Source organism: Lampetra planeri, chromosome 2 (genome assembly GCF_965212315.1).
Source record: "Lampetra planeri chromosome 2, kcLamPlan1.2.h2, whole genome shotgun sequence".
Classification (NCBI taxonomy): Eukaryota; Metazoa; Chordata; class Hyperoartia; order Petromyzontiformes; family Petromyzontidae; genus Lampetra; species Lampetra planeri.
This window is the reverse complement of record NC_136108.1, coordinates 2,759,847-2,784,100: the sequence shown is the minus strand read 5'-3', so window position 1 is coordinate 2,784,100 and position 24,254 is coordinate 2,759,847. Positions and strand designations below refer to the sequence as shown.

Below are 24,254 nucleotides of genomic sequence, written 5' to 3'. Positions count from 1 at the left end.
CACCCCCTTCGAGACCTTTCCCGAAGGATGTCGACCGAGCATCACGTGCCCCTCAAGCCCCCCTCGGGCCCCCCTCACTACCCTGTCCCGGTCACGTGCCCTCTGCGTGTGTCTCTCTGTGTGCCTCTCCCCCATGTGGGTGTCTCTCTCTGTGTGTCTCTCTCCGAGCTTGCATTCGTTTGCACCTGATGACGGTTGCTTGTGTTGCAATCAAAACGTCGTGTATTCTATTATTTATTTTATTTCTACGTGACTTGGATGTTACCCCGTGCCCCGACTGGACATATGTGGGGGAAAAAAATAGTTTTACAGTTCATCTGATTCCTCCCGCGGTATAAATACAGATTCTTATAAACGCGATGGTGACGTCACGCCGATTAGTGCGCGATAACGTAATGCAACCGTTACGCGGTGACGTAACGCTGCGATCGGGGGCGCGCGCTCAGCGGCCTGTACGCGGTGACAGCGCGATGTCGTCACGCTCGCCTCGCGCACGCGTGAAGAGCGCGCTACACCAGCATCCGTGCGATGACGTCACGCCAGCACGAGGCCTCGCAAGCGGCCTCTACGTCATCGCGCGTGCTCTGGCCCGCGCGATTACGTCACGCCAGCACGAGCCCCAGCTGTGTGCGTGATGATGTCATCGTCAACGCACGCCATGCCGCTTTGAGCGCGTTGCGTTGCCGTCTCTCTGTGACTTGATCTGGTGGCGTTTGGGAGGTAAATATCCGTGTGTGTGTTTGTGTGTCTTTGTGCGTCTTTTGTGTGTGTGCGTGTCATGCCACTGTGCACTACAGACCCAGCAACAACGCGGGTTCGAATCCCCGTCACGGATATGGCAACAGCGGGCGGTGTAGTTGCCGCAATTTGTAACCTCCGCTAAGCTGGACTCGCTCCTCAATGTGGAGTGGAGTAACCTTCATTCACTCGACGTGTTGAGTCCGCGTTCCGAGTGTGCTACACATTGTATCGTTGGGAGGGAGACGAAGACGGCCTTGCCTCTCGCACATGAACCCCCCACCGCTCACTGACCGCACCCGCTTCAACAATGCGCTTCTAGGATATGTGGGAAGTTGTATGGACGTTTGTCGTGTTACTAAACAAAACTCGTATCACTGCGTACAAGTAAGTTGTTCGGCCGCTGCCAGTGATGAGTTTGTGTTGTGTCTCTCGGGTCGACGAGGTCGCCACGGCCTTGAGAACGAACGCTGGCGTACTTCCATTATTGACGGGGTTTTTTGGGGTTAAATCACGTAAGTACAGTATATAAATGTTGTGTCGTTAAAGCCGCCACCACACGACACGGACAACTAGTAAGGGTTGTCACGTAAACAGAACGTGCCAATTCGTTACGAGTACAGCACCACACCGGTGTGTTGAAGAGCAAATCCACGACATTTACAATCGACACATTAACGACACTTAGATTTTTGATTTAAAGCTTTCGTGACTGCAGAGATTCATATTCTTGGTTCTTTCGGTAAGTCACGTAGAAGAGAAACAATACAATAATAAAAATATAAAATATATAATTCTCACGATTGCTTGTGTTGCAGTCGAAACGTCGTGAGAATGTTATTGTTTTGACACTTTTATATTGAACCGCGATCAAATCTCCCCCCCAAAACTCACCTGTATTATGGATGATATTGGTCGCGAAAGCCTAGTTTAATGTTTGATTGAGTGATTGGTTTGTGGTTATGATTACGATTGACATGACTTTTGCTTGTTTAGCCTAGAAAAGCCTCACTGAGTCTCTATCATTTTTCAGGAGCGTCCTGACATTTTCATAGCAGGAGGCTGTATTGTCATGCGTAATGCATCATTAGCAGGTTTGTTAATTGCATGATTGCTGCTTAATTGGTTGAGTAATTGTTTGAGTGGCTAGTGTTGGTTAATGGAATTGTTGGTTACTCCAGTGGGTGTTTGATGGCCTGCTTAATTGGCCCAGGAATTCGTGCGGAGTAATACGTTGAGCGCGTTGGTTTTTGGTTGAATAAATAATTGAGTGGATTTATGAGCAGTTTTTTTTATTTATTTGGTTCAGTGGTTGAACTGTCAAGTGATTTCATAATTGGTTTGAATTATGTGGCGATACGATGCTGCATGGGCATTGCTACACAACAACAAAAAGCTAAATTTGCACTCAATTGCCAATAAAGTGTGTTCCTTGTGAGACCAACGTGTTATTGACGAATGTGTTGAGATTTTTCTTAATTGGTTTCGGTGGCTCATGGCCTACTGTGTATGCGAGATGGCAGTGATTGGGTTTTTTATATGTTTGATGTATTATATAGTAATTTAGTCAAACATTGCCAGACGTCTATAAACGTGCGTCCTTTTTACGAAAAATTTGGAGATGAAACATTACACGTGTTTGTCCAGTATGTGTGTGCGTCATGTATTATGTTTGTGAATAATCTATGAATGTATGTGCATGTACGTACTGTAGCTCAGGTAAATAAAATAGTAATCATTTACGGCATTCATGAAGAGTCCTACTTCACCTCACTGGTGAATGCGGCGTATTGAAGGGGAGGGGGCTCAAGTTTCGTTCAAATATTACTCACCACCGATGTTAGCCGTGGCCAGGAATCCAACTTAGGTTACCAGATTCATAGCGCAGTGTGCTAATCACCGTGCCACCCTTACCTTGTAGTTACGTTAATACATATATGCATGTTTACACGGTTGTGTGTATCACGCTCGGTTGTGTATGTATTAAGTAGACGGCCCCAAATGACTACCTGGTGCGGTGTATGAACATCACCACTCGGGAGACAAAGGCGGTCGGGCGTGTGGTTCGCCACTCACCCTCTCGTGTGCCGTGCTGCCTTGGTCTTTGAACGTATCACGGACGTGTATGAACCCAGCATGTTCATCGTCTGTCCATGATGCATATATCTATAGCAAGTTGTATTTCATCCTGAAATGAGTACTGCGCCTTTCACATTGTAGTCAACATCAGCAACACGGAGACCAAGGTTGCATTGCCTTGCATGGCTATTGGTGGCACAAATCAGCTTGTGTGCAGCACTGGCCCTTAATAGGTGACAGTTATTGGCGCAGGGGATTTGGTCAAAGGGGTAGATACCCCCTGCCTTATCCATAGGATCTTTAAAGCCTGTCAGGCTAATTTTGGGGAGGGATTTGTGTGTGTGTTGTTGATAATGATTGCGTGCTTCCCTTTGTGAGAACGGTTAGTGCAGCTGTGCTTGGCACGCGCAGTTGCCAAATTGTTAAATCCCATGCGTGGTATTCCTCAGTGTCGAAGTCAACCTGTTGCAGATGTTTGCATTGAATGTGAAGACATGCGCTTAATATCAAACTTCCATTTCATGGCATGGGACCATCTGGAAAATAATGTATAGAGTACATGTTGGTATGGAAAATTGGCAATTGCACATCAATAAACAGCCGTCATGTTTGTGGTCGCTATGCACAGACGCAGAGCTTATTGTTATGATAGACAAATTACTAATTGTATTGTCTTGTCAATTGTTATTATCATTAAGGATGTATCTGCATGTCCTGGTATAATGCAAAGCTTGGCCCAGTGGAAAGCAATCCATGCGAAATGGCGTTTGTGGTTTTTTTTTGGTATGTGTATTTGTTCAACCTGATTTGAGTTGTTTTATCTTGGGCACACATTTTCTGTTTTTGCATTAAACAGCGATCCTCGGATTCCCCACCCACACCCGCGTATGGGGAAATCGCCCAAAAGCGGGAAAAGTTTGTAAAACGTTTCCACGGATCATTAAGAAATAATTTGTTGCATAAAAACTTAAGGGAAGTTATAGTATTTTACGATATTAAATTACAATAAATTATATTATTACAATACCGTGTATGGTTAAACATTTCTTTGACACATTGTGTATCTTGACTACAACATTGACCTCGTTTTGCCCAGGCACGTGATGTTTTTAACAGTGCAATGACAGACATGTCAGCTGTTTATGCTCAGAGCAGGTCAGGATTGCACCTTAATTTTTTATTTCTTCGTCTCAAATAACTTAAATTCGTAATACAGCAGTAGGTTTTTTTATTGTTTGCTCATATTTTGTAAACATTTATATATATACACACAAACGATAACATGATCCTCATCCTTTGTACACTGGTTGGCTGTTTTGCTCAAATAAGTGTTTTTTTTATTCCAGTAATGAGTGTTTGTAAAACTTGTTATGACAACAGGGGGGGAGTCTTGCATTACCAATACCCAAACTTGACACCACGAGCTTAATTAATCTTACTAACGTATGTAAGATGCGGTTATTGAGAAGGAGAAATGTGTTTAATCATTACCGTGTGGTAGCCCGGTGGCCTACTTGTGAGGGCGTGATTATTGTGGCTGGAATGAATGGCACACAAGGGGGCTGCCTGGTCATTCTGTAACTTTCCAGCGCCGATCTTAACACACTTGACATGGTACTCATTTTACGCTTGGTCGACTTAGGGGAAGCGCCACACACGGATAAAGCGTTGTCATAAGATTTGGATTTAAAATTGTCAATGATCGGAATGCTAAGAAGAACAAGCATAGGTTTTAACCCTTTCAATAAAATAGGTGTTGAGATGTTCAAACACCAAATAGATAGCTTTTGCCAGGAATCCTGTCTGCATTAACCACCCGTACTTGTGGTGAACATGCCAACAACATACTTTGATAATATATGCATTGTGGTTAATGCTGACTTGATTCCTTGCAACCGGTATCTTTTTGGTGTTTGAACTCCTTATTTTTTCATACTTTGCTACTGGCAAAAAAGGTCCCATGATCCAAATGTCTTGAAACCAACCTGGATTGCTCGTTTCATGAGACATGTTAATTGCTCAAATGCTAAAGATAAAAAAAAACATTCCCAGATAGCCATACAGACTGTTGAGGAAAGTACCCTTTGAGAGCGACGATAAGGGCTGGAAGGGTGCACGTGGGTGAGGTGGTGTCGCAGCACAACCTCGCCCTGTCGCCTTCATCTCCTGATTCGTGATACTCATGTAAAGCCTAAGGAAGGCCCAGGACCGATTCGGATAATCAACAATGATGTTAGCTGAGGCCAGGAATTGACGCTAGGTTTTCTGGATTCACATCAAAGTGTGCTAACCACTGCGCCACCACTCAACACATAAAAAAGACAAATACCCCCCATATAGCCTCTAACAGGCTGTTGGGGCATGTGCGGTTAGCAAGCACCTATGAAGGTCGATATGGCACATGCATGGAGGGGATGGGTGGCCAGCACCATGCCCAGCCAAATTTTATCCCCATTCCTAATGTTACACACCACACCAGGTACTCATTTAAGGTTGAGTCGAACTCGGGGAGGCCCAGCACCGATTCACATATTTTTCACCGATATTAACCTTAAGGAGGAATTTAACGAGGGTCACTGGGTTCGCTCACCACTACACTGCCGCTCGCACGCACGCATACATACACCCGATGTGAGTAAATAATAGGAGTAATCTTGCCTGACTTGGTCTCTCATACAAACCCTGCCTGCCCAAGTCATGTTTTGTCTTGTCATTTAGTACACCCTCCCCGCTCTACTTATGCAATTAATTTGAAATACATGGAGTCTTTTAGCAGCAGTCCCTCCAGAATAACCAGATGCTAGCACTTCCAGTGACAGTTTTAGCCCTGAGGATTATGCGTATGATTAATGATTCTGTGCCGTGACTCTGTTTTATTCAGATTTTAGAAATATTGCTGTAGGCTTGTCATGTTAGCACACTGGCCCGTTTGACAATGTGGAGGTGGAATTTGGGTGTTAAACTGATGTGGGATAAAACTTGTTGCTGATAACAATGTCGTTTTTCAGGAACAAGCCAAATGACACTTGGCTCTGGAGTATATGTTCTCTGTGCATCTTTGTTTCGCATTTTTTGGAGCTTTGTCTTTTTATAAATATTGTATGTTTACAAAAACACCGTCCTGGCACATGAGATCCATAGGATCAGGTAAACAAAAAGCTATTGTGTATCTACTACTGGATGAAATGTGCCACATTTTGCTACCATAAGTGCAATATTTTTCATACATGTGCGTCTTCATGCGTCCTGGTTTCTAAATAAATAATGAATCGAACACCTATTAAAACAGTATTGTATAGACATGTATAATTATAAATTGTGCCAGTTATGTAATCATCATCAGCCATTGTCTGTCCACCACCGTTAGAAGGAGACCTTCCCACGGCATCACCATTTCTTATGGTCCTGCAATGCCATAATCATTACGCTCATTACACTTTGAATCATATAATCACTCCAATCTTGCAGTAGATTTTCCTCTCAAGTGCCTACTCTTCTTTGGCTGCAATTACATCATCAGTCTCATCCATCTGCAATCATCCCTTACATGCATCCTGCCCACGCCCGCTTGCCGTCTTTTGAAATAATAATATCTGTCATTTGCATTTTTCTTGCTGATCCATGTGTTCCTCTTTATGATTCCCAATATATATTCAAAGCATGTTTTCCTGTACACTTTCAGTTTGCTCCATTCTATTTTGCTGTGTTTGTGTTTTCGATACATGCACTGGCTGCTCATAGATGATATGAAAAAAATCAACAATATGCAAATTAGAATAGGTGTCAGACATGGAGATACACTTCCAGCAGTGCTAATCAGAGCAGCATTTGAACATTTAAAACACATGGATTTTAGATATAAAGCATAAACACAAGTGGAGAAAATATCATCCATCTCAGATTTGATGACAACATAGTAATGATAATACATTTTATAAGAGTTACAGGAAATAATTGTCGAACTTAACAAAGAGGGCTGCAAAGTTTAACTCAATATCCAATTGATGTAGGGGCACTGTTGAAAACAGCAAAATTGATAAAGGGCTGTAAAAAAACAATTCTTCCAAATGACAGATATGATTTTGGTTAGATATGGTTTCTGCTAAGAATCTTTTAGCATTTGTGTTAATGAGTTTGTTTGGCAATTGAACCTTATGGCGGGACCCCGGGGTTTCAAATAAACGGAAGGCCAAATCGTAATTAATAAAAAAAAATTGCCGACTCCGTTCCACCGAGCACATAAACGCCGCGACCCACCTGGCACGGATCATTCTGTTGTCATGTCGTCCAAGCACAGCGAGGATAAATGCGCAGAAGAAACAAAACTTTGAAACTTGGATTAGCGCATCGTGTAGAGCTCGTCGAGAGGAATAGATCGCCGTACTGTTCGCCTTCAACAGACATAAAATGATGTCGCCACGCAGTTTATGCGAGAGCCGGGGGCTTCTGGGACCCCGGGGGTTCCGCCATAAGTTTCAATTGCAAAATGAATATATCATTTATGAACTTAAAAAAAAAAATTTAGTTCTTTTTCTTCGAGAATGCTTAATGCATTTTGTTACCATGACCTTGTTAGTGATGTAACACGGTTACCTTTTATTGTATGTGATGGTTGTAGGTGCACATCACATTACTGTCAAGGATGCCACTAACTGCACAGGAAAAGATGCAGAGGTACAGAACCAAACTGAATATGAACACAGAGAAGGCTGATCTCATGAGAAAGAAGGACAGGGAGAGGAAGAGAGTACAGAAGGCTACAATGTCAGAGAAGGAAAAACTTCAGGCTCTGAAGAAAAACAGAGAGCGAGTCCAGCGACATCGGGAAAGGAAATTCTCATGTGTGGCATCGGTAGCTGCTGGTCCTTCTAAGTCCATGAGAAAGGTCTTCACAACACCACAGTCACTGGAGAAAGCTAAGCAACGAGTACTTCGAAGTTTGCCAAAGTCTCCAAAAAAGAGAAAGGCGATTTTAAAGCTGCTTGCAGATGAAGCTGGCATTGATTTTCCAAAACCAAAAAGGAAACAAAGCAGTGTCAGCAAAGATTTTAGTTCTAAAAACGACATAGACGGTTGAGCACTTTACTGAACTATATCCTGGATGTGTCTTGCGCTAAAGGATTTGGGTTCCCTTTTTGAAGATGAATGCAAGAAGAAAGTGAATAAACAGTGGCTTGTGAGGCATCCCGCAAAGTGTTCCAGATTTCCTCTGCTAGCACCATGGACATATATGTATCTCTTCACTTGGCACTCAACAATGCTGCAATGGATATTTAAACTGACTTAAGAGACTTCATAAGCACGGAGTATGGATGAACAGTTGCTCTGGTGACGATGCAAATGACAGAGGCAGATGTAAACGATTGATTTGAAGAGATGAACAAGTCAATGGCATTCTCCATAAGCTACACCTATATCAAGATAGCTGAAGCAAACGCTTTCTAACACGGAAATGAACGTTTGAAGCACATCATCCAAGGTAGGCATTCAACTTGCCCACTGAGCCTTATCAAGTCACACCTTTCACTGCATTTACCTGGAACCATAATGGGGCCACTTTGGTTGCCAGACTATTCTAACTAATAGCAATTGTCAACTATGTATTAACCAAGAACATCCATGTTATTCTAGGTGACCTTGAGCAGCCACTGCATTCATTAGATTTTAGTATTCTGGTGGCACTTTTGAACCAATTTAATCCAAAATTTCGTCTTGCCAATAAGTTGCATGAACAGTGAGAGATAGAGCCACCGGGAGCAACAGATGTCCCGAATGGCAGAATCTGCATGCAAACTGCAGAAGAGTTACTGCATCTTTTAGAAAAATCAGAAAAGATGGCTGTCAAATGCTGCTCCAAGGAAGAACTTGAAAATAAGTGTCAGCATCTAATCAATTCTGAAGAGGAATCGAGAGCCTGCTATGTGGGGACTGCTGCTAGAAGCTTCCATGATGATTTGTTTTACACACTGATGCTGTCGGTGAAGCCACCTTGCATCACTTTCTGCAAGGAGCTGGTGGCTCCTCTAGCCCTTGCATCAGACTCCTAAGGACACACAACGCTGCAGCAGCTGGCCCTGTCTGAGCAGCCAGGGAGAAACAAATGGGACTTGCGTCATGGGAAGTAGGTCTTGGGACACACAACAGCAACAACAGCAGCATCAGCAACAATAGCAATAACAGAAGCAACAACAGTAACAACAGCAGCAACAACAGCAGCAACAATAGAAAAAGCAGCAACAACAACAGCAGCAACAGCAGCAACAACACCTTCCGATGGCGACGCTGCAACTTTTGCTGTTGCTGCCCGGCTGCTTGCGGCCAGGCCTTGCTCTGCGGGACAGTGGCTGAGCGAGCTGAGCGGTGTGGTCAAGCAATGCCTCCCCTCCTCCCTGGAGAATGGGGGGCCATACCGGGAACTTCTCTTGATCGACAAACCAATTGTATCTCACCAAAACGTCGCCGATACTGTGGTGGAACTCGCCAGCAGACTTGGCCCAGCATCCAACGTGCAGAAGGGAGTGCTATGATCGCTGTGGAAATGCTGACCTCTACCCGACCGTGTTCATCACTTGTTGCAATGCCTCGCACATGGTTGTGCTGGAGCCCTAGTCAGTTCGTCTTCTGCCCTGCATCCAGACGATTAGGGAAGAGCACCTTCATCGCCATACTACTGCTGACGTCAGGTATCGAGCCAAACCCTGGACCAGGGCTCCTCAACTTTGGATTGGTGAACGCAACAAGATGTCGCTGATCCACGATCTGATCAACAATTGTGGACTCAACAATTGTTGTCATTACTGAAACCTGAGTATATGATGACTCAACGGACGTAATTAAGCGTGAGGCTGCACCTAACGAATTCGCTATTGTACATCTTCACCATCTCAGGGAGCCTGGCACCAGCAGCCTGAATGGTGGTGGGATCGCACTGATTCACCGTGAAGACATCTGCGTGAAAGTCCTGAGAGACTCATTAACAATCACATAATTCGAGCTGCTGCTTGTGAAAATAACGAAAGAGCATGCGTGGGCTTCCGATTGCTTCCATCTATCGATCACTGTCTTCACTGCTGTCGGATTTATTTTCTGAGCTTCTGGTCCTCTGGACTGTGGGTCACTTGGCTCTCGCTACATCATCTGTGGTGACTTGAACTATCCCGGATTGACTGGTACTTGTGGTAAAATCAACAGTGATCTCGCCGAGATTATTGACAGTCACAGTTTCACCCAGCACGCCAGCGTCGCAATATGTAGCTCGGAAAATATACTGGTCACATCTTCACATCCGCGGATGCCTTAACTGTCACAGACATTATTATTGAAGACGTAGGTATTTCAGATGAGTCACGTGACGTGCAAAGTGGCATAACCTATTATTCACCCACTCGTCACAACGATATCATACAGAGACTGGAAACGAGTGAACCATAATGCTCTCTGTTAGAAAGTTTGGTTATTATCGGCGTGTCTCAATCCTGCATTGATGGTTGATTCATTTGCATCTCAATTAGGAAATTACATCACTACTGTTCTTGATGAATTCATGCCCATCCGAACAAGCACAAAGTTAATAGGGAAAACGTGCAGTAACTGGCTGTCACCAGAGGCGATCTCCACGAAGCAGACATGGAGGAGGCTGGAGTGTCTTGGGAAGAAAATTGGTTTCGAGACTGACTCGCTTATAGAGCCACCTGCAGATCTGCCCACCGACTCATTATTGAGTCTCACAGATCGTTGTATGCTCTGCACGTCTGATTCGCACGGTTGGCTATGTACGGTGTGGTGCAGTGCACTGACAAACGGTGTATCCAGCACTATGTGGGGCCCTCTGCTTATCAATGATGATGACATGGTTGGGGTTAACTGCTTGAATAAAAGCGATAAAGTAACAAGTTAAAGTGGACAGATCATTTTCACATGCTGTGTGTATCTTGTGCTTGTGTTACTACTGTCTAAGCTACAGATTGGACAGACAGGGCACGATGGATTTCTCACACAACGTCTCTTTATTACATCAACAAATATACTGTGTGAGAACACATGTTAACAATTTACTGGTAATATCCAAGACTTGTTGTTATGTATACTTTGTTTCGGAACATTGTCTTGGTGTTGTGTCCATACTTTCATGGTAGTTGTATCATCTTTAATTACACACTTATGGCCTTTGGTCGACCTGACAGTTTGTTACACAGTTTGTTTTTTCCTATCTTTGTTGTACGAATTCCTGTCTTGATTCTCGTTTGTAAAAGAACAAAACAACACAATTCATTTACATGTGCAGGGTCCCATCTCCGTGAAAACGAATGGTGTTATGTTCTGACAGTTAAGTACACGTATTGCCTATCTTATACCTGATAGTTAAACATACAGCTTAAAATAAATCCTGCTGCTTTCTAACTCCACTGAAGTTTGGGTCTGGTTCTTCTGTTTGCATATTTCATGTTGGTGTCATGTGATTCTGTCATCCGCTCCATTTATTTGATCGTTTATTTTGCTGGAGCTGGGGTATGAAACTAAACTGTCTCAATGCTTACACCCCCTTGCACAGAGGGAATGCAACCATGCATTGATTAAATAATTTGATAGAAATAGATTTTTGTTCGCATGTATCGCATCATGCACGTAACAGTTGATTTGAATATTATTTATGAAAATTATATGCTGTTGAATTTATGCCAGTGGACCAAAACAAAAATATACATTTGAGGCCGAGAACACGGTCCATAATACGCGTGTTCTTGTAAATCTTGAACGATTTTTTGTGTGTGCTCGCATCAAGTCACAACCGCAAATTATGACAATCGATTTGCTGATCGAGTCGCGGTGCACCATTATGTCCGTTACACAGGGCGTCACGGGTTCCTGCACGTCCGCAAGGGCGGCAGACGAGGCAGCCGCCGACTTGATACCCACGCTTTGAAACGATCGGCCCATTGATAAAAAACGTCAGCGCCAAAGTCGGGGGGGCTCCAAGCCAGTGAACTGATTATGCAGAAACGACAGACCCACTTAGCTCGGCTGCGGGAACAGGCGCCCCCCCGCCACTTTTGCGTAATGGGGAGGGTGGTTCTGGTTAAGCGGGCCAGTGGCCAAGTGACCGGAGCAAGGCAATTGCAGGATGAGTGTGGTCTGGCGTGAAAGATGGCTTGAGCCAGCCACCCCCCTGGGCAAGCAGCACAACTTGTAATCGGATGATCCAGGCAGCGGAAGCCATCTGTCAGCTGCTGTAATGTAATTGAGCGGAACTTAATAAGCGTCGCACGGACATTGCAGATGGTGGTTGTTTGCGGTTTGCATTCCTGTTTTTTTTATTCCGGTAAGGCCACTGAATAACCTGATGTTTAATGGTGGCATTTAAACATTAGAGCCCGGTTACATAAAAGGCATGTAGTTGTGTCAAACCTGAGCTCAGCGTGGGTTATGGTTTCATAATTTTTGCCTCGCATTTATAAATAACATGTACGTTTGACAGTGCCTCCTTAACGCTTTCTTTTAAATGAGGAACTCTGCAAATTGTGCTTTAAAAAACAAATACCTGATAAGTTTGGATAATAAAATATTGTCCTGCAGCGCTACCATGATATTAAGATCTGGAACACAACTTAAGAAGTACAAGCGATAAATACACTAGTTTTAATCAAATAGAAATGCAAGGTGTCAGGCATTGTACTTATTGCCACTAACAATTTCAAGCAGAATGTGGCAGCATACATCACTGAGGTGAACAATATTTGATAAACAAACAATAGCAAAATTGGGCAGCATACATAACTATTTTGGCAATGAAATAACCGAATATTACTCTTAAAATCTGTCACAATAGGGGGGTAGTTATATGTAACTGCACGTGCATGAGTAAGATGACTCATTGCATATCTTGACCCTTCAGCAATAAATAATGTCAATTCCCTTCCGCTCACATGAGCATTGCACTCCTCTGTTATAAATCTTACATCAATGTAAAGATTCCACTGTTGACTTCCACTCAGAGCGCTGCCTCCCTCACAGGCGGCGCTAATCTGACCAACCCTGTAGGAGCAATGAGCTTCAGCCAGCAGTAAATTGAGAATGAAGGACAACTGATTATCCTTCGGCCTCTGGGCGTTTCCCCCCATGCCCCGGCTGCTTCGGCAAACCTCCCGGCGATGTTTCCACCAAAACGCGAGCTCCTTTATCGCCTCCGCTAACGTGACGTCTGGACCAGTTTCCACGGCAACCGTCGGTATAGCTGCTGACGCATCGCGCTTGCGCGACCGGCAGATCGACGCCGGACACCGCGCTGAGCACAGCGTGCCGCAAGTCAAGCGCACAATCACGGCGCGGCCCCTCTCGTTCTTACCTGCCGCTGCTCCGTCCGGCGAGAGGCTCTCGTTTATTACTCCCACCTGGAGGGTGAGTTTTTACTCGTTATTTATCGTGGGGAGTATTACGACGGTCTGTGTGTGTGCGTGACCTGAGATTTACAGGTGTCTTGTCACGCGCGCGTTGTTGACCTGTGCTCGTGCGCCCCGTGCGTGCACGTCCTGGCTCAGGTTCGTTCTCGTGGCTCTGCGGCGATGTTGTTATGCAGCAGTCAGGGATGGCTCCTTGTGAGGCTGGCTTCACTGCGCCCCCGGCGTGGCAGCGTCAAATTATGGAGGCGTTTTCGGTCTGCTGGTTCTTCTGCCACCGTGACGCCAAGAGGGAGCAAATTTACTTGGCATCACTTATCCATGTCTAATCGTCTTTTATCTTACCTGTGTTGTTTTTCAGGTTATGCGAGCGCTTATTTTGTTTCAAGATCCATTGCAATTGGTCTTCCTGTTTTTCTGTTGGATTTTTGTATCGCAGTGATCAGATTAATTTGCAGTGATATGTTGCAGCAAATGTGGTATTTGCAGTAAGCTGTATGTGTAGTAACGAATGTGACATTTTCCAAGTCCTAGCCGTGTGTGTTAAAAAAACATGCCCTTGTATGTCATGTTTTACTTATTAACTTGCAAATTATACAAAAAAAAACCTCGTTTTAATTTAACACCCTAGGTTTTCTCGACCAATATGGCTCGTAAACAAAATACGGTTAGATCACATGTATGAAGGAAAATATTTTGTTCACGTGACAACTTGATTTGTTTGGCTGTGTTTGATAGAGGGGGGGCGAATGGCACCATTGACGTTATACTTACGCGATCTAACTGTGAATCCCTGTTTTATTGACCATTATTTCAAACTGCAAAACGAGAAGTCCAGGTAACTGTCATAACATTACATCATGACAACAGTTGTCCAAATTTAGGTTTTAAAAACCGTCTTTAAATATAAAATCCGACAACATTGTTTTATAGGCATAGCTGGTGTCAAAAAAAGGTGAAAACTATAAATAAGTAATATTGTTTGGGTCTTAAATCATCAAGCTCTTTGGGTGCCATTCCCTCCTTACCCTATTTCGGGTATTATTATTCTGTATAAATGTGGGCAACGTCTCCCCATTGGTTGGCTCTGGAGATGTCGGCATGGGAAGGGAATGCCCGCTGCCACGACGGGCCAAGATTGACTCGCGTCGTTCCGCGCGCACGCACGCACGCACGACAGGAACGACGGTGACATCGGCGCCTGCGACGCGGCGGAGGTGTGCACGATGTCGAGCCCCGATGAAGAGAGCTCCTCGAGCAGCCTCAAGCAGCTGCCCTGGTTCGTGGCGAGCTCGCAGGTGCTGGGCCTCGCCGCCGTCATCGTGGTGGGCGTGTGGATGGGCCACTACCGCGGGGGCTTCTCCTGGGACCACGGCGTCTTGGAGTTCAACATCCACCCCCTCTGCATGGTCATCGGCATGGTGTTCTTATATGGAGATGGTACGTCATCCTGACACGATGGGCGTGAAAGTAATCTGCGCCGAGCCAACTTGCGCTGCACAGGGAATTTATGATTTAACACTGGTTTGTGTTTGTGCAATATATTAGATTTTTTTACTTTGGTCACTTTGATGGCCCAGATCACTAATGAGGCTATCCCAGTCTCTTAGAGTTCTCACCTAGGTTAAACAAACCATATAACCCTCATTGGCCTACAGAGGTTCCAGTGTATGCTGCTGTTTGCTACGTTCACCAGATTGCCTTTCTGTATCTTTTCCAGCAATTTTGGTGTACCGCGTTTTCCGTGAAGAGAACAAGAAATGCATTAAGATTATCCACGCCACCCTGCATATGTGTGCGCTGATCTCCTCTGTGATCGGTGAGTTCTTGCTTGAGTGAGCGTGAGCAATACAGTGGCGTGGGGGGGCTTATATAATTGATTATTGCTCAGGGTCCCTGTAATCATCGCTCGACTGTACGTCCACCAAACCTCCACGTTCCCTCCCCCCATCGGTTCATGCCGAGCCAACATGTCGTCATTATCTTCACACCATCATTATCCTGCCTCCGTGCTGCCTGACACCACACCTCCACTGCAACTCGATCCCATGTCCGGTTCATCTTGGCCTGAGATTGTTTATAAGCCACCAAATGCTTTTGTTATTCAGTTCGTTCAAGCTTGAAATGAGTTGCACTTTGCCATAAACATATGTTATTTGCATGTAATAGCTAACAGTAAATAACACAGGAACACTTCACGGTTTTATGTTTGCTTGAACACATTGAGGACATTTTTATTATTTACATCCGTATGCATTTTTTTTATATTCACAGTGAAAGCTGTGTTACTTGCAATAGAAAAAACAAGTACATCATTCCAAAACTGCAAAATTTAACAAAATTGTTTCTACGTGACAATGGGACGCCCTTTTGCAAAGGTGATGGCGCAAAAAACAAAGCGCGGTTTAGATGTTGGTGTTTCCAGCGAAATTCTCCCTTCTAATTCTCAGTGTATGGTGGCTCTTCCTGATCAATCTGTTGCCTTGTGGTTTTTTCTGTGTAGGGCTTGTCGCCGTGTTTGACTTTCACAACAGCCTGAACATCCCCAACCTCTACAGCCTGCACAGTTGGCTGGGAATCATAACCATCATGCTGTTTGCAATGCAGGTGAGGAGCCGCTCTTTCACAACACTGCACCTCCCTCAGCCTCTCTCTGTTAACTCCTCTGCCGCCGCTTCCTTTCTCACTCGCAGGTAAGTTTCATTTTTTAAACCATTGTTCCCTTTGGCGTAGTAGCGTGTTGGAACCTTTGACCCCCAAGTGCAGCTACCCCACCGTGGGTGCAAGGTGGGGTGGTGAGATGTTCACCTTCAGGAGGTTGTGGGTTCGATGCCGACCCTGACGTTTGCATAGTTGGAGTTTGCATGCTCTCCCCGTGGTCGCATGGGTTATTCTCCGGCTCTTCTGGTTTTTTCCTCCACATTTAGAAACGTGTGTGTAGAATATTTGGCTGCTATACATTTCTACATCATAAGCCACTTTGGTGAGCTATCATTTGTGGGCAGGTTGCTTCTGAAAAATAGCTGTGGGCATTACCTGGCAAGATAAAAAAACATCTTTAGTTTAGTTTGATGAGACCCAAAAATGTCAAAACACATCTTTGATGGCTGCTATTTTAAACCAATTATGTGAATTGGCCACAATGCCGCGTGAGTCAGAGTGCTGTGCCCACCACCCCAGATATCCTGGATTCAACTACTAGGAAGTAACCTGTGAGTAAACCAGATTCTCAAGTGACTCCACAAAAAAAAAACCCCACACTTAAAATTGTAGTTTAACTTACATTTTGGGAATGTCAAGATCTAAATAAATGAACAAATGGTTGCTTTCATTTCCATGGAACTAACATCTCTTTAGCAGGGCACACCGGAAGTGCAATGCCCTGATACAGATTAGAGGTGACGAATGGATCTCGGACGTAGTTCTGTGATTAACTCTTTTTGGACCCTTCTCTAACACAGGGTAGCGATGAAACTGCTCTGCAAGAGTTGAAAATTGGCACTGTCTCAGGACATGATGCCGATTGCACAATAAAAATACATTTTCTTGAGTAGAGTATATTTGATGATAAGTTTTTTTTGTCCAATACATGTATCAGTGTGTATCTTCTTCTTTTGTATTGCCATAAGAAAGAAGTAGTGTGTGTATATATATGAATAAATACAACATCTAATAACCCTTACAACCCGAAATTAAATTCCAGCAGGAAATCAAGCTTGGGTTTTAGACAGCCTTATCAATCCATTTCCTCAAATAGCTGAAAAGCAAACACTGCACTTGGCTAACAGAGGAGGTACTAATTGCATTGAAAGTAAATTCCTGCTTTGAATAGGAATTTAATTGATTTTCCAAGTGCGCTTTGCAGTCCTCGTTCACTTAATTTACAAAACAGATTTACTTATTTTGTCCTGCCTGGTAAAACAAAGCAATGAATTGTAACCAGTGCCCCAGATGCATGTAATCTGGTTATATTTCCATGAATATATATTTTTAGCTAACCTTTTCTGAGGCTTCCATATACACGTATCGAGTCTGTGGTCCCAGATCACCGAGGGTAGCCAGATTTATTTGTATTATTTGGAAAAGTCTATGACCACGGATGGCATTTGGAGGTGATACCTATTGAAAAGGTTATCACATGAATTATCTTTTAATAGCGAAATACTATAAAAAATAACATCCTTTGTTTACCCAGGAAAAAAAGCCTCACCGAGTCGTCAGATCCCTTTTCCGGATGGTTCTCCATAGGGATGTTTTGCCAATTATATTAATGAGTGTTTGGCATGTTGGAGGAAACTGAAGCGCCTGGAGTAAACCCATGCATTTCAGGGGATAACACTTAAAGTTCTATCCAACTCGATTGAACCCCGTTGTTGTGTTGCCATCTCCTGTGCACCATGTAGCCCAAGCCTTCAGCACCTGCTATTCCCAGGCAGTATCCCATCAAAGTTCTAACCAGACCCAACACTGCTTAGCTTCCAAGCTGTGATGAGATCAGTCGTCAACAAATGTGTACCACCGAAGCGTTTCCACTTCGCTTGCTGACAATTTCGGACTTGTCTCATTACGCTGGAAGAGAGGTGGGGCTGAAAGAGCTTTGACCCCATCCGTCTGCCCCTTCCCCAGTGGCTGCTCGGCTTCATCATCTTCCTGTTCCCGGGTGGCACGTCCGCCCTGCGAGCGTGGTACCTGCCCCTGCACTCCTTCTTCGGCGTGACCATTTTCGGCATGGCAGTAGCTGCATCGCTCACCGGCATCACCGAGAAGCTGCTGTTCAGCATCAAGTACGTTGGCCAGGCCACACCCCCCAGTGCCCGCGTGTGAAGCTGTCCCCTTTCGGCTGTCTTTTAATTTATTTTTCGCTATGACGATTTTATGAAACAACATTGGCCCGCAACAATGCTTTAGGTGACAAAAAAAAAACGGACGGGGACAAACTCTGGGACCTCGGACCCAATGCAACTGGTCTGTCTATATAAGACGGGAGAACTTAACCGCGGGTGTAGGGCGCGGGGAATACATCTATCACCTCTTTCACACAAAGGAATCGCGTTCGGGAGTCAATGTGATTTCATCTGGAGGGAGAAGGGATGGTAAGGGAAGAAGAGGGGGGGGGGACATTCAACTTACGGAGGGGTAGTCCCAGGCCCGCAGGGGAAACAAGGATTGGAGGTGTGAAAGGAGGGGGGAGGGAGCACTGGGGATCTCTCATCGGTAGTCTTAAAACGTGTCGCTTGAAGGCCTTGCTGCTTTGTCATAGTTTAATTGGCCCCCGAACAAATTATCGTCATTCATGTGCAGCCTCGTGTCAAATAGACCTGGGTGCCAGTGGCATCTTGTGGCTTTTATTTTGAGAGGCGACATGCACTCGTCTTACATTTTCAGGTGACGATTGCAAGTGGTTTTAGTCTCATACCTGCAATGCAATGGCAGCACGTGTTTTTTGTTGCATAGGAAAAACATGGTGTCGGCAAACGTGGCGTCGTCGGCTGCTGAGCATACTGGTGTAACGAGACCTGTCACACTGATCAGTGGTGCAGTTCGTGTGATTTTGCAACATTCAACAAGACTGGATGCAATTATCGAATCAAACCTCTCGTTTGTTCTCCGCCTGATAACATTGAGCTGTTCTTTTATTTATATGTTACAGTTGATTAAATGAGGCTCAAATTGCTTTGCGATACTAATTCGGAGGCCATGTCTTCTGTCAGAGCACGCTCACATTTATTATAGAGATATATTGTTTTAAGCGTACGAATGTAATTATTTGGCTAGGCACATTCTTGTCCAGGAGTGAGCGAATGTCATGCCCCCCCCCGCCGCTCCATGCAGAGATACATACAGCAAGTTTCCACCAGAGGGCATCTTGGCCAACGCACTGGGTCTCCTGCTGGTGGCGTTTGCGGCGTGCGTGGCGTACGTCGTGACCCGGCACGAGTGGAAACGGCCGGGCAACCCCGAGGAGGAGGCACTGAGCCTGCACTTCCACCGCATCACGCGCGGCGACGAAGAGGAGGACTGAAGCGGCGCCGTGGCCTGCTTCGGGACGTGAGGACGACTGCAAACGCGGCCTTCCCCTCGACGTAGCCGTTTACTGATTAGGTCCCGACTTAATGACCAGGAGTCGGGTGAAGGGGTGCGATGATGAGCACCCTCAATCAATGCTCTGGTGAATAGGTGGTGGGGAACTGCCTTCACCTTTATTGTGGGTGACTGGCGAGGCACAGGTTTACATTGGGGAGGTGATGTGTCCGTCTTGCGTGCTATTTCTTACCCATGCCAGGTGGGTTTAATCGAGTTGGAAAAAAAAACATGCTGTTTCATGCGGAAGTAATTTGTTGCACCTGGAGTGAGTGAGAAATAAACCACTTGAGCGGAGAATAGCATTTCCCCAAATGGGACTTGGCACCTTGCTGATATTGTTAGAGAAATTATATACATCAAACTGACATCAGACTTTTAGCCGTTGTCTGAATCAAACTACTTATACATTTTTCAACTTGTTTCATCACCTCCCCTGAGCTTTACCATTTCAAACAGCCATAGTATCCCGATGATTACACCTATTGGTTACAACATATTTAATTTAATTTTGACTTGGAGATACTTGGTTCGTAATGAAATAAAACGTTCCTTCTTTTCCCAGCATGCTCGTGTCCCACTCTTCTATGTCGCGTCTTGCGATGTGGTTGCGTTTAGACGCCGTTTGAGTTCAATATGCGTCGTGATGACTATTCTGCTTGTCGTAGTTGGAAGTAGAATTGTCATGCAAGATTCCTTCTTCAGGGATTGCACCAAAATTATTTATAGGTTGGCTAATGCCTAAACTAAAATTTAACTAGGCTTGGCCTTAAGATGTAAGCGCTTACATCACTTGCAGTCTAGATTTATACACGCCACGGGTTGCATATCACTGTCGATATTTTAATCCTCAGTTCGGTCCAACCCATGTTGTGAAATATGTTGTTTTTGCATTCTGCTTTCAGAGTAAGATTTCTGCTGTTGTGCCATAAAAAGTGTACTGCTGCTGAGTGGATAATGATCACGTTACTTGCTCAAAGCAAATGGCCTTTCAATGCTATAATTGCAGACATATCGACATAAGTGTAATTCGGGCTAAGAGCTATTCGCTTGTGTCGTGTGCCGATTGTGATTGACACGTGATTACATTTTAAAATAGTTTTCTTGGAATGGTTTTCTGCCTTTACGGTCACCATGTTATGCTTCTGCAGGAGCAGTTTGCCCCGTGTCCTGTGAAAGCCATACACTGAAATATTAAACTTGTCTTAGCTGTTATGCCAGGGAGAAACCATCATGCCTTGGGAGGCTGCTCATATCCTGTGGCCTACATAACCTCTCAAAGTGTTTCAACAAAGTGAGCACAGTAGGGGTCGATTCATCATTCTCCACACTGCCTTCTCTTCTTGATAATTAATGGGTCTTTAGGCTCAGGCTTGATAGCTAGACTGTTACCTTACTGCAAGTTAACTATTTAAAAAATGCAGGAAAAAGGGTTACAATTATAGTCTTGTGGGAGACGATGCTCGGAGGAGGAGATTGCTTGTTGGTGGGAGGGAGAAAGTAGATGGAGCAGGTTTCGGCAACTGAAAGTTGGCACACTGGTGCATTCTCAACGAAATTCATGTAAGGTCACGGCTTCAGGAAAATACAGCCAAACAGTACTTTCTAAAAGTCTTAATTCTGCCGTGCCATGTAATTGTTTGGTTAGAACATGCAACGATGGCGGCATGTTGCCTGCATTTGTGAGAGATGTACATGGGAGGGGAAACATTGCATTGATTGTCATCTCAGCCATCAAGCGCAAATTGAGCACACGTGACGAGGTTTGCAAGTGCCTCGGCATGGCCGTGTGTGTGCGGACATTCTCACACCGATGAGCTCCCAGCGTTCCACCCTCGTTCACCGTCTGCGCCGTTGTTTAAAGTATTATCATGCTTTGTGATGTAATGCTGATTTTGAATTGGTTCATGATTATATGTTTTTCAGTGTAGGGATGCATTGATTGCAAAGTGTTGATATTGAATTCAGAATCTTTATTGAATTAAAATGGGGTTTAAAATATCTAGATAAATCATCGCGCTGCGCTGAAACGTGAGTGTGTGTGTGTGTGTCTGTGCGCATTCCTGGTCCGGGGAGAAATAAAAACAAGCTGTTGAATAAATTACAGCAGCAACGGCTTTGACAAATAGAGCTGCCACCTTGAGCTTCTACAAACGAGGCTTGGAGCCCTTTGTGTGTCTCTCTCCATTCTATTCTCTCTTTCACTCTTCTCCGTTGCTCATTCACCTCAATGAGCCAGAATATGCCAGATATTTCAACGTTCCATGTTTCGATAGAGTTCTCTCGTTATTTTGTTTCATGAAATCACGTGCATTGTATTTTTATTCATGAAACCTGAATGAAAATCCCCGTGAAATTATATTTACAAATTCCGAGTGATGAACGGGACCAGTAGCCAAGGTTACGCCGGTTACAGTCGAGGTTTACAGCAGACGCTGCACGCTTGCCGATAATTCCGCATTCGCCAGTTGGCAAGACGCAATCCAAACTTGTACCCGGTGATGATAAAATTATACAAATTTTGTCACACACCTACTGGATTGTAAGGTGCCCCCCCCCCCAACTTTTGCTACATAATACTGGGGGAAAGGTGTCTTATAATCTGGAGAATACGGTATAACAGTTTACAGCCATGTGTCAAATCGCTGTCGAATGACGACCCCCCCATACTGTGTCGGCGATATGGGGGTTGTTTGACCATACTTCATTGCAGGTTGAAGGGGGTCCCAAGACAAGTCCAGGCACTGCTCGCCACTCATGTTAACCGTGGCCAGGAACCGAATTCGGGTCGCTGGGTTCATAGTGCAGGCAATTAACTGCCCTGCCATCGCTCCAAAGCCATGCTTAACTTTACGGCGTTTTAATTCTGTTTCACTCGGCAAGAGTTATTCATTACGGTGAGTGCATATCCAGTTACAAAGCAGGAATATATTCCTAGGATTGCAAGAAACGTCTGGTTTGTGTCATCATGAATGTGATGTCACATTGAATAAACTCTAAACTGTGCAGTGATAAGAGTGTGACACAATCAAAATATAGGATTAAACTTCAATGAAAAAAAATCCCACCCATAAGAATCTGCAGTGTAAAGTCAGATGGACCATGAGCAAAAAATGACCCTCAACATTTTTTTTCGTGGATTTTCACTCTAGAATGTAAACTTTAAAGCCTTTCAGCTCCTCATTTTTTAATCTCAAGACCAAAACCTGGGGGTGACGTCAGATCAGCCATGGCGAGTGGTGGCACTCGCCAATTTAGCCGCAAGCCGAGATTGTGCCAATTTCTGCCAGGGCAGATAGAGCAGCCAGCTGTCTCAAACATTGGACTTATATGATTGCATCAAAAGTGTGGTGTCACGTAATAGGCTTAAGGGGAGATGCATTTTAATATATTTAAATTACTGTGGTGTAATCAAACTGTGATTAATTGTGTGATATCAGCTTAAAGTAAAAATGAATGAGAAACAAAAAACTACTTAAGTATCTCAAACTAAGAACATGTGTTGCTGTCACACCTTTTGGTGATTTGCAAATGTGGTAAAGTGGCTGGATTTGGAGTCAGCGGTATAGTTTGTGACAATTTCAGAGTACGGGGAACAACTTTGTGGCATGCAATTTAGGTTTAGAAGAGTATCAAGTCTTCGTGCGGATGGAGTAGGGATGGTTGTGGAAATGTCTCGATCGGTCAAAAATGTGGCATTGTATATTCGAATGTTCCTTTGGTTCACCATTACTGCAGTGCAGCAACACCTCGGTGTCTTTTGAAATGTTTAAACGTATACAGTTGGACTTTACATTCCATTAAATTTAGTATTTCGTAAAATGACACGAGGTTGGACGTAACACATTCTGACTTCACAGCTGTAAATCATTACAATAACAATAGGCGTTAATTTCAAGGTAACCTCTTGAAACATTGTTGGCTGAAACGGGGACAGGTTCTTGTGACTTTACACCAAACAGTGAACTGATGTTGATCCACATGAGGCCTGGAAACTCATCTCTTTGAAGCCGTTTTTCAAGCTGCAGCCTGAACATGTAGCTTCGTGTTCCCACGGCCTCGCTCGGCCAGCTGGGTTCCACGACGATTCCAATAGTTCAAGACCACATCGCATTTCAGTAACAATTGAATGTTTGAAATGTTGATGCCACTCCGAGGTGAATGATAAAAATGCATGTAAATACACGAGAAATCTAGTGTAATAATATAATAATATATTGACTATGGAAGGCGTAATGTATAGCTTAGTAGTAATTAAAAGTTTAGTCGTAAATTATGTTCACCAAAGTCTAGTGCCATCATCGTGGTCATTATCAACTCGATTGTTGCTGTCATTTGGCCGACAGGGCCCTGCTGTAATTGTTGTCCTGTCATGCGCAGTGCAAGGAATGCATCCTTACAGCATCGCCACAGTAGTTGAGAAGGGGGACTTCATTGCGTGCCCGGGGCTCCTAAACATGAATTGACGCCAGCAAATGTAAGAGCCTAACAAACGTAAAGGGTCTAAATATTTCGTGGAATTACCTGAGATAGAATGTTGGAGTATTAGCGAGTAGGATTGATTGTAGGTGTACAGCTGTGGCTTAGAGGAATTGTGTGCAACTGTCGCCTCCAAATCCACCCTTTCCATTTGTTCTGTTGATGTGAGTACATGTTGACGTGTGATTTATTGCTTGTGATTGTGAATACAAATTCGCTTTTATTAAAGCATTTGTGATATATAATTGCGCGAGCGTTGTGATTTATACAAATACAGAAGCGACGTTGACTTGAGATATCGTCATGGCATTCTTGATAGATCTTGTCAAAAGAAAATTATAATGCATTTTCTTAGCTCTGCACAAGGCTTTTTATAAAGTTAACATGTCTGGTAAATATGCCCTAACCACAAGCCTTTGGAAGTCTTAATGACAGTTTTGCAATAATCCATTGACATGTTGAAGAACATTGCACTTTGAAACA

At 44.2% G+C, this 24,254-nt stretch overlaps 1 protein-coding gene across 2 annotated transcripts; it reads left to right on the top strand.

Annotated features, from left to right (window-relative positions):
• Window positions 1-584: 584 nt before the first annotated feature.
• Window positions 585-24,016, top strand: LOC144724737 (transmembrane ascorbate-dependent reductase CYB561-like). Of its 2 annotated transcripts, XM_078604115.1 has the most exons (7): window positions 585-720; window positions 13,081-13,212; window positions 14,392-14,651; window positions 14,932-15,030; window positions 15,715-15,818; window positions 17,838-17,995; window positions 19,044-24,016. In XM_078604115.1, the coding sequence occupies exons 3-7, from the start codon at window positions 14,438-14,440 to the stop codon at window positions 19,231-19,233; spliced, it is 765 nt and encodes a 254-aa protein (XP_078460241.1). In that variant the 5' UTR covers window positions 585-720; window positions 13,081-13,212; window positions 14,392-14,437; the 3' UTR covers window positions 19,234-24,016. The 2 variants fall into 2 exon arrangements, with proteins under 2 accessions (XP_078460241.1, XP_078460232.1); XM_078604106.1 differs by lacking the exon at window positions 13,081-13,212.
• Window positions 24,017-24,254: the final 238 nt, after the last annotated feature.

Coding starts and splice junctions, on each gene's coding strand:
- LOC144724737 (XM_078604106.1), top strand. CDS start 14,438: ATGTCGAGCCCCGATGAAGAGAGCTCCTCGAGCAGCCTCAAGCAGCTG. Junction 14,652..14,931: donor GGTGTTCTTATATGGAGATG/GTACGTCATCCT, acceptor TATCTTTTCCAG/CAATTTTGGTGTACCGCGTT. Junction 15,819..17,837: donor TCATGCTGTTTGCAATGCAG/GTGAGGAGCCGC, acceptor CCCCTTCCCCAG/TGGCTGCTCGGCTTCATCAT.